The 10,140-nt window shown below is 47.9% G+C and overlaps 1 protein-coding gene and 1 pseudogene across 1 annotated transcript; both read right to left on the minus strand.

The window, feature by feature from the left end:
* Positions 1-1,101: 1,101 nt before the first annotated feature.
* Positions 1,102-1,680, minus strand: LOC128114855 (GTPase HRas-like; annotated as a pseudogene).
* A 6,723-nt stretch (positions 1,681-8,403) lies between these two features.
* Positions 8,404-9,456, minus strand: LOC128116639 (melanoma-associated antigen B3-like). Its single transcript, XM_052748084.1, has one exon. It carries the CDS (start codon positions 9,454-9,456, stop codon positions 8,404-8,406), a length of 1,053 nt encoding a protein of 350 aa, XP_052604044.1.
* Between the last annotated feature and the right edge of the window lie 684 nt (positions 9,457-10,140).

Below are 10,140 nucleotides of genomic sequence, written 5' to 3' on the forward strand. Positions count from 1 at the left end.
ACTGTGGCGCTTGGAGTTGTGGGCGAAGGACGGGGACACCGGGGTGATGGTGGTGGTAGAGGAGAAGGTCTCTGAACTGTGGCAATATCGCCCCACCGTGGGTCTGCACAGATGACCTTGGCACCCTGGTGGGGACCAAGGGACTGGCTGACTTGAAGAAAGGCCCCTACTCCAGACATCTGATCCATGAGACTTAGGTGCTTCAAGCCCGATGTCATTTGGGCTCCTTCTGGCTTTGGGGGTGCTGCAATAGGTTGTGGCAAGGTAGTGGCCACCCCTAAGTCCATCTCAGTATAGTTACCATTGTCCCCAGGCTCTGAGGATGTTGAGGAGCCAGAGGTGGAGCCCTTGGAAGTGGCAGTAGATGCTGGAGGCAGGCCAGGCGTTAAAGCTCTCCTGAAGTGTGTGGCAGAGGCTGCTGCAGGAAAGAAGGGGAGGCCGAAGAGTCAGAGAGAGGGAGCACCGGCTGCTGGCTGTCACTGCTGGTGCCTGGGGTACCTGAGCCCATAGACGAAGCAGGTGATGCCAGCAGTGGGGGGGGGGGAGAGCAGGTGGGGACAGATGGATACCCATCTCACCGAAGTCAATGTCCGACAGCACTGACTCAGGAAGCCCTCAAGGCAGCCACTGCTGCCACTTGGCCTCATGGGGGAAGGCACTGCTGAGTGATGAGGCTAGGTGAGGCCACCCCCAGCTTCCCCAAAGGTGTCAGCCAACTAGGAGGTCCCTGGGGTGGCCTGGGGTTTTAGCCTCTCATCTTCCAAGATTCCCCCCACCATATTTGGAAACGTCTATGGTAGTTTGATTACTTATAGGACATACATAAAAGTCAGTGTCCTGCAGGGCTACTCTTTTCATAATGTGAAAGCACCCCAGGCTCCTGGGGTCAGGGGTATGAGGCAGAGTGCACCTGTCCTTCCAGTCCCCAACATCCCAGGAGCCCCTTGCCAGGTCACAAAGATCGAAGAACAGTTCAGGCCACCAGGTTCCAGGTACAGTCTCACGAGTGGTGCTATTGAGGATCTCTCCATTTCCAGCACTGATCACCACCCAGGTCACCCACTGAGGTTGGTGTGGGTCCCTCTGGGCTGCAATCTGGCATCAGGACAGCACACACTTGCGTCTCATGCAGCAAGGGCCACTCTCATCAGAAGGGTTTAACTTTCACAGTTTGTGTTGCCAAACTTACTATCTCACTTACTAGCACATAGAAGGCATCCTCCAAACCCTGTCAGGGCTTGGCTGATGTTTCAATGTAGGGGATACCATAGCCGCGGGCAAGGTCCTGGACTTGTCAAGATTCAACAGTATGAACTGCCAGATCACATTTGTTCCCCACCAGCACCATTGGCACATCGTCTGAGTCCTTCTCCCACTTGATCTGCTCCCTATACTGATGGATATCTTCAAAGGACTTGGTGTTGTTGATGGCAAACCCTCCCCTGTGCACATGTACTGGTCCCGCAGGGCACTATAATCCTCTTGACCTGCTGTGTCTAAGATGTCCAGCAGACATGTCTCCCCATCAATGACCACCTGTTTCCGATAGGAGTCCTCTATGGTAAGGTCATTCTCATCCACAAAATGGTTCTAGATCAGCTGGGTGGTCAGGGCACTCTTTCCCATGCCCCCAGCACCCACCACCACAAGCTTATATTCTGTCATTGCTTCTATAGGGACTGTCACTCCAGGAGCTCCTGCCCCACAAGAGGCACGAAGGAGTGACTGGGAAGCAGAAGGCCCTGATTAGGGCCTGACATGGGTGTCCTTGTAGCCCCAAGGCCAGAGCATGATAGCCGCAGGGTTCAGAGTAACTGAATATGGGGCCTAATTCCCCCTTTTGTTCTATTGAAACAAAATATATTTAAGTTTGCTAAAGGATGTAAAAAATGGGTAACATCTGTTTGTCAGAGGATATTTGGCTCTAGGCCTCTGAGGTTAACTCCCTGTGTTTGTAAAAAGGGGTACCTTTAGGAAGGGATGACATGCCTTGTAAACCTATGTTGTTCTCTCCATGTTAGTCAGCCTTGCCTTGGGCATCTTTCTGTTGGGGTGGGGGGGGTGGGAAGAAATTTTAGATTTCTGGCTAGGAGCCAGATCGGGGCTGTCTCTCCAAACGGGAAAACACAACCCTACCCTCTCCCCGCAGTAAGCAGGGGATGTGGTCCTCTCCACTGAAGTGTTAGAGGATCCTTCCATCGTACTTGAATTTGAGGTTTGGGGTTTAATTGACCCCAATGTTTTTGAAATCTGGTTTTATTGGCTCCTTTGGACAAATTCAAAATAATAGTAAATAAGACCTGATGTTGTTATGCCCAGATTGGGACCCCAAAGATAACCACCACAGACCTTAGGTTCAGAATGCAATAGCATGGTTTATTTCTTTTTGTTTACAAGCCGCGGGCAGGAAAGCTTGATCCAAAGCACTCACTCATAGTAACTGTGAGGCCAGGAGGAACTTGCTTTTTCTTTGTGTGGCTAGCTTTTTTTTTTTTTTTTTTTTTCTTTTCTTTTTTTTTTATTAATTTATTTTGCAATACAATTCAGTTCTACATATCAGCCACGGATTCCCTTGTTCTCCCCCCTCCCGTCCCCCTCACCTTCCCCCCAACCCCCCCCCCATTCCCATCTCCTCCAGGGCAAAGCCTTCCCCACAGACTGAGGTCAACCTGGTAGACTCAGTCCAGGTAGGTCTAGTCCCCTCCTCCCAGGCCGAGCCAAACAATCCTGCATAGGCCCCAGGTTTCAAACAGCCAACTCATGCAATGAGCACAAGATCTGGTCCCACTGCCTGGATGCCTCCCAAACAGATCAGTGGCTAGCTTTTTAAAGGCAAAATCCACAAGCCCTTCAGGGGGGTTGGAGGAGTTTTGCACGGGTGCAACTCGGGTTGGTTTATTTTTATCTCTGTTCTCTTTTAATTGGGTGAGGGTATGTAACCTTTGAATTTACTGGTTGGTGGTTACAATTTATTACTTTGGGGGCAGTCCAGCACAAGTCCCAGGCTTTGTCCTTGAGCCACCATGGGGGCTGGCTGGCCAAGCATGTACTGCACATAACTCTAAGTTGGTGAGGGGCCCCAGAGAGTAAACATCTGGCTGAACTTTGAGCAGTCAGAGTACGTGCAAAAAGGGAGCTACTGCAAGGACCATGTCTTTTGTTTATGGCCCTCCCAGAAACTGCTTGCTCAAGTCTCAGGAAACTGAAATTGAGGCCTGATCTCTGAGAGAAGACTGAGCAGCCTGTTATGGCATCTGCTTGGTCCTTTCAATGTATTTGAATATGGGGGCTTACTCCTCCTTTTTGTTTTAAAAGCTGTTCTTTGAAACATTGAATGTTTCTTTCAACGATTGCCTGTCCCTGAGGGTTGTGGGGAATTCCCATAGTATGTTTTATGTGCCATTGTTCAAAGAATTCTGTCATGGTTTTACTGACGAAACAAGGCCCATTGTCTGCCTTAATCTGTGCTGGCAAGCCCAAGGTAGCAAAGCATTAAAGAAAGTGAGAGTGTGCATGTTTGACCCTCTTGCTGGTATGGGCTGAAGCCCAGAAGGCCCCTGAGAAGGTATCTATTGAGACAAAGATATATTTAAACTTGCCAAAGGGTGCAAAATGAGTGACATCAGTTTGCCAGAGGATGTTTGGTCTCAGGACCTAGGATTGACTCCTGGTGGTTTTTTTTGTTTTGTTTTGTTTTGTTTTGTTTTGTTTTGTTTTGTTTTTTTGTGTGTGTGTGGGGGGGGTACTCTTAGAAAGAGCTGGCTGGCCTTGCAGGTATGAACTATCTTTTAAAGGTTCCTTATAGGAATATGAGGAAATCTATGTTGTAGACCTCTCCAGTTAAGATGAGTCAGATCATGTAGGCAAGTGGCCTCTTGTAATGTTGATATTTGGGCACCCAAGGCCAGAGTATCCACCCAGTCATTTCCCATAGCCAGAAATCCCGGGAGCTTAGAAGGTCCCCTCATATGTTGAATATAGATAGGATAGTTTCTTCCCTCCAGTAACCCTCTAAGGGTCACCATTAGCAGGGAAATGGGATTAGTGTCCAGGTGAATATAGGCCTGGGATAAATGAGGTAATAGATTTACTACATATAGGCTATCAGAATACAAATTGAAAGGTTCCTGAATACTCTGGAGGGCCATAATAACTGCAATCATTTCCTTATATTGTGCTTATCCCTGACAGGGTCAGAATTCCTGTAGGCTCAGAGAGTCCTGATTGTCCCTGAAAGCAGCATAAGCCGAGCTGTTTGGGCCCCATCTGTAAACACATGAAGAGCATCTAGAATAGGCTCAGGTAAAATCAATAGGGGCAGCCTCAACGGGAGCCTCCAAAGCATAACTGTCCATGGGGAGGGTCCATAGTGACAATCAAGACGTCCCAGGAATCCTTCAAGGGAGAGGGCAAGACGAGCATTGGCTCTAAAAAGCCATTCAACATCCACCATCCAGAAGGGGAAGATGATAGACTGAGAATCCATTCCAAAATGTCTCTGGGCTTGCGACTGACCTCTGATTACAGCATCAGCAAGCTGGTCAGCCTGGGAGTATACCCTTGGGGTATCTCCCAGGGAGGTATGGGTCCATTCTATTGGCTCTCCTTTTTGCACCAGCACTTCAGAGATGAACGTAGTGCTTGTGAACAGCCAGAGGGAAATGGGAAGGTCAGCAGAATGCCTCTTCAGGGAAACTTTATCAAGAGCATTCTGAAATTGTAAAAGCATGGCCCAATGTTCTGAGGTAAGAGCAATAACATCCTGAGGTTACTCATTTTTTAATAGGGAGAATAAGGGTACAAGACTGTCTTTGGAGATGGGAAACCAAGGTAGTATCCAATTGATCTCTCCCAGAGTCAAAGACACAGGAATGTCTAGCTTAGGCTTAAGTGGGCAGGCTTGGGTCAGGGTAAATTCGGTGTCAAGAATCTTAAAGGGGGGTACCCTCTGGACTTTGTTAGGAGCCACTGTGAACCCTCCTCTCTGAAGCCATGCAAGCACCTGCTCCAACAAGTCCTGCAGACAAGAGGGGTACTTATGTCCCAAAATAATATCATCCATATAAACATAGGTAAGTGTCTTATCCGTCTTTAGCAAGGATCCTAACAGGATAGCCAGGTATTGTTGGCCGAAGGTCAGGCTATTAGCCACTCCCTGGGGTAATATAGTCCATTCAAATCTCTGATCAAGTTGGGAGAAATTGAGGGAGGGCATAGAGAAGGCAAACTTGGCACAATCATCCAGATGGAGGAGGATAGAAAAGAAACAGTCCTTAACATCAATCACCACCAGGGTATATTCTGAGAGTATTGCTGGCACCCAAGGCAGACACCTCAAGGGAGTGCCTACCAGCTCCATCCTCTCATTTACTTTCCATAGACCCTGTAACATGTGCCAGGCTCCTGAGGCTTTTTTAATAACAAAGACAGGTATGTTCCAGGGACTTATGGAAGGGTGCACATGTCCAAGGAAGGTCTGATTGTTCCTTAACCAGAGCATGGAGTGCCTCTAATTTAGGTTTAGCAAGTGGCCACTGTTCCACCCATACTGGGTCACCTGGCCTCCACCAAAAAGTGGGTTCCAGTGGGGCAGTGGCCTCTAGGGTTGGGGGTAAAACCAAGTGGATTTTTTGAAGTCATTTCTATAGTGGGTGAAGAAGTATTCTCCTTTTATCTCCTCTTCTCCCCATCCCCTTCCATGGGCCTCTTCTTCCTCCATAATATCATCATAGAAAACTCTGGTCGGTGGTGAGTACTGCATCCATTTGGGACAACATATCCTGCCCCAATAAGTTGGCAGTAATATTCTCAGCCACCAGGGGGCATATCTTGCTCTGTTCCCCGTCTGGGCTGGTCTATTTAAAGAGAGCGACTGTTTCAAGAGATTGAGCATTACCCCCTACTCCCAATATGTGGGGTCCCGCAGTCAGGTCCCAGTCAGGGGGCACCTCCTCTCGGTGGAGCACAATCCTGTCTGCCCCTGTATCCACCAGGAAGTGGAATCTTCTCCTACCTATGATAATACTCATCTTGGAGTGGTGTCCCAGGACCAAAGGAACGGTCCAGTTGGCATGGGCCACTCTGGGGGGCCATGCCTCCCCCCTAGGGGAGTTCCTCCTTTGGCTAATGGGACTGGAGGGCACCCCCTTATCTAGTTTAAAGATTTCCCATCTACGTTGGATTTTGACCTGCAGTCCTTTTTCCTTTCTGTACCTAGGGCAGGGATTGGAAGGGGTCTTTATTTCTCCTGGCTGACTTAAAACCTTTTGTTGGATGGCAAGAGGCTGTTGCAGAGGACACTCTCGCTTAAAATGTCCCTCCTGCCCACATCTAAAGCAGGCCCCCAGGTTGCAGGCTTTGCAGTCCCCTGACTCTGAGTTGCCAGGACCCTTGAGAAAGCCTCAATCAGGGCAGCCATCTGGAATTGAAATGCTAAGGCTAGCATCTGAGTCTGGTGATGTTGGGTGCCCAGATCCTGGGTGGCAACTACCCATCAGCCCATGGGAGCCTCTTTCAGCCCTGGATAGGCAGCATGGTGTTCTGAATTCATTCCATCCCAGACCAGAATCTTTATAAATTAGTCCCAGAGGTGTCCAGTTGGTAGTTTGCAACTAATGCTCTGTTGGACCTGGTCTATAAACTCTGGTAGGGTCTCATTGGACATCTGCCTGACTCTGGCTATGGGGGATTCTGTAGGTCCCTCATCTAGCTTACCCCAGGCCACTAGCACCACTTGTCACACTTGGTCTCAGTATGGCGCCAGGACCATGGTCTGCTCGACCCCAGTAGAGCACACTTCAGCAGTTTCCTCCAACATGCTATAAATAATTGGGATCATGGGCTGAGCAGCTTGATTGGCCTCTGCTTGGACTCTGTATTCCTCCTTTCAATTGGCACACTATTTGATACATTGACTGCTTGAAAGGGCAGCCTCAGCCAGGTCCAGCCAATCCTTGGGGACACAGGGATTATATGCAATATTCCGCAGTAGGGTCTGGGACCAAGGGGCATTCGAACCATCCTCTGCCATTGCCTTGTGGAGTTCCTTAAGGTCTTTGGACTCCCAAAGGTACCATTCTTATGGTATATTAGGGGAAGGGGCCAGATTAACAGTAAATGCCTGGGGGGTCTGCTCTTGGGGCCCTGTGCCTTGCCTCCCTTGGGGCCCTATCTGGGTAATACAGGCCTCTGCATAAGTCAGTTCATTGGCTCCCTGATCCCCAGCTAATGGCAGGTCATCAGTACCCCAGTCACGTAGGTCCCTTCTAAGGGTAGTATATGGTGAAGAACATTCCTGTTTCAGGGATGTAAGGCAGGGGGGCCTGCTCCTTTGGGCGCATGGCTCACGGGGCATGGAGGGGGTGACTTTCACTTTCATGTCAAACTTGGTCTCTTCACCCTCCTGTTCCTCTTTGCCTTCTTTAGCCTCCCTTGGCTCTTGGGGATCTTTTGGAAAAATTGCATTTCCCATACTGAGGGTTTCACTTACCCTGGAAGACAGCATGGCCTTAGCCGAATGTACTTTCAAGCCCCACATTGGAGTGCCAGCTATGGGGCTTTACCTATCCCGAATTTAGATCACTTCTGAGGAGGTGGTCTAGAACCAAGGAAAGGTAAGTGCACCACTCGCCCATTTCCCAGCCTTCCTCTTACCCAGAGACAATCAGATGCAGCGGGGAGTCATGTCAAGCAGGAACTCATTTATTATTAGGCAGTAAGCATCGTTTATAGCAGAAAAACTCAGAACCCTAGGAGGGGGTGAAAGGAACCAACCAATCGTTTTAAAGGTCACCCTATATTCATTCCTTTATCTATGAGCTGTTTATGTACTGATATCATCCTATCTGAGTTTTGTATCTAATCTCAGCATAAACAACTTGGGCTCCATATGTCCAACTTCCTCTTGGCACCATCTTTGCAGCCCATGTATCCCCCACACTGTTACATTATTTCATCTTCCCCTAATACCCCATGTTCTTTATTCACTATATTTCCAATTAATAGCTTTCATAAAAAAACCCTCATATTTTCGATCTACCTTAACTAATAAAAGTAATTAAATATAGTGATTGAGCTGCAGTTCTTAGATGTAAAAATTCTAAAAGTAGAAGCAAATGATTTAACTTAGCATCCCAGTTTGACCAGTGTGCTAAAGGAAGTTTTGGTGAACAGCAGGTAAGAACAAATTTTGAGTCATAAAAATTTAATTACTTCAACTTTATTTCATAAGCAAAGAATAACATTTAATTGCATGTAACCTTACCAAACCACATAGCAAAAAAGAAAGAAAGAAAGCTAGATTTGAACATCTTTTAATCCTTCTAACTGTAAAATTATTTCATATTTTCAAGAAAACCTTTTTTTTTTCATGCTTTATGTCCTTATCTCAATGACAGGAAAACTTTAGGGGTCAACAGGGACGGTGGAATTAGCTGGTAATTTTACTGAAGAATCTTCACTAGTTTCGTCAGTGGCATCAGAGTCATCTTCATCTCTGGCCTCTGTTTGTCCTTGGTCACCTTTCAAAACCTCTTCATAAAGGGCAGAGATGGCACTAGGTGTTGTTTGGTTTGTCTTGGCCAAATATTCCAGGACTTTTATCTTGCTTGTTTCAGCATAGGCTTTGGGACCCCACAGGAACTCATAGCGTGGAGGATCACTGCCAGCCACCTGCCTGTACTCCAGGTACTTCAGCTTCACCAAATAATGGGTCATGAGCTTCCGGGGCTCACCAAAGATGCAGTGCTTCTTTCCTGGATAGATTCGCTTCGTCTTCAGGATTTGCCAGATCTCTTCTTCACTGGCACAATTGCCCCTAACAAGGATGACACCTAGGACACACATCACAAAAGCAGTCTTGGGTAAGCCTTTGCCAGCACGAATCCTCCCATTGTTGGGGAGCTTCAGCTTGCTGATGAGGTTGTATGAGGGCTCACTGGAGTTGACTTCCCTCACTTCCACTGCAAAGGCATCTTCGAGCTTCTGAGAGGCTTTCCTGAAGATCTCAGGGAAGTCGTCTTCATACTTCTTGGTGATAAGCTTCAGCATGTCTTCCTTAGTAGTAAGCTGCTTCCGATTGAAGTTGTGGAGCAGCTGCTGTAAGAGCACCATTACCTTTCTTGCTACCATATCTTGGTGAGGACAGATGGTGCAGGGCTTGTCCTCAACAGAGGATTCCTTTTCCTGGAATTCATCACTTTCCTCAAAGGAACTCTCACGTGATTCAGTGGAAGAAATACTCAGAGTGCTTGAGGCAGATGCTGTTGCTTTCTGAGGAGCCTCAGGAGTGCTGGAGGCCTCAGCCCCAGGCTGGCTCTGGGAAGCAGCAGAGGACTTTTCTGCTGCCTCTGTTGTTTCCTCTACTGTTTCCTGAACACCTCTACAAGCCCGAGCCTCACCTCGGGTCTGGTGGCGTTTCTTCCGGGCATGGCGCTTACTCTTATGACCACGAGGCATGATGACTCTGTCTAGTGACAACAGCAAGATGTGTGGGCAGGATGCTGGTGATGCAGACACCTGCCAAGGGGAGAATGAAATTATGTGAGCACTTTTATCCAGAGGAATCCACCCTTTGTTAATCTAAGTTAGCCTCTGCATGTTTCCATGAGAGCACCAATTTTAGGAACCTACTGTCCTTCTGTTCTCAACTGCCTGTTCCCTAAGGAAGAAACAGAGTAAGTCTGGGGTTACAGCCTATCATTCCTGCCTCTGCTGGGCTTAGCTGAATGCAGCAGGCTGGCACTCATGCCTTCTAGCTCCTTAGAGTTGTTGGGGCCCTCTCAGTTTCCAGTGAGAATCATTAAGCAAGTTCTTGGGAATCCTGAACCTCTCTCCTCTACCTCTTGCCAATTGTCTCCTTGTGATATACTCTGTTGTACGTGTTCTCCTCAAATGTGACTTAAACTTCCTTGTAGAAATATTTAGGCCATGTCCTCTAACCAAAATCCTTACCACTATTTCAGCTACAGCCTCATAGCATGGGAGTAAATGGGGGCCTGACCCATTACTACTGCACAGAAAATCTAGGCTCTTAGCAGGGGAGAAGTACCATGATTCCTCCCATGGAGTCCTTATCTGATTTCTGACCATACTTAGATGACTTATCTGACTAAAGAACCCTCCATTCACTCTAAGAATCTC

The sequence above is a fragment of the Peromyscus californicus genome, unplaced genomic scaffold (assembly GCF_007827085.1).
Source record: "Peromyscus californicus insignis strain IS unplaced genomic scaffold, ASM782708v3 Scaffold_10__1_contigs__length_136768540, whole genome shotgun sequence".
Taxonomy (NCBI): domain Eukaryota; kingdom Metazoa; phylum Chordata; class Mammalia; order Rodentia; family Cricetidae; genus Peromyscus; species Peromyscus californicus.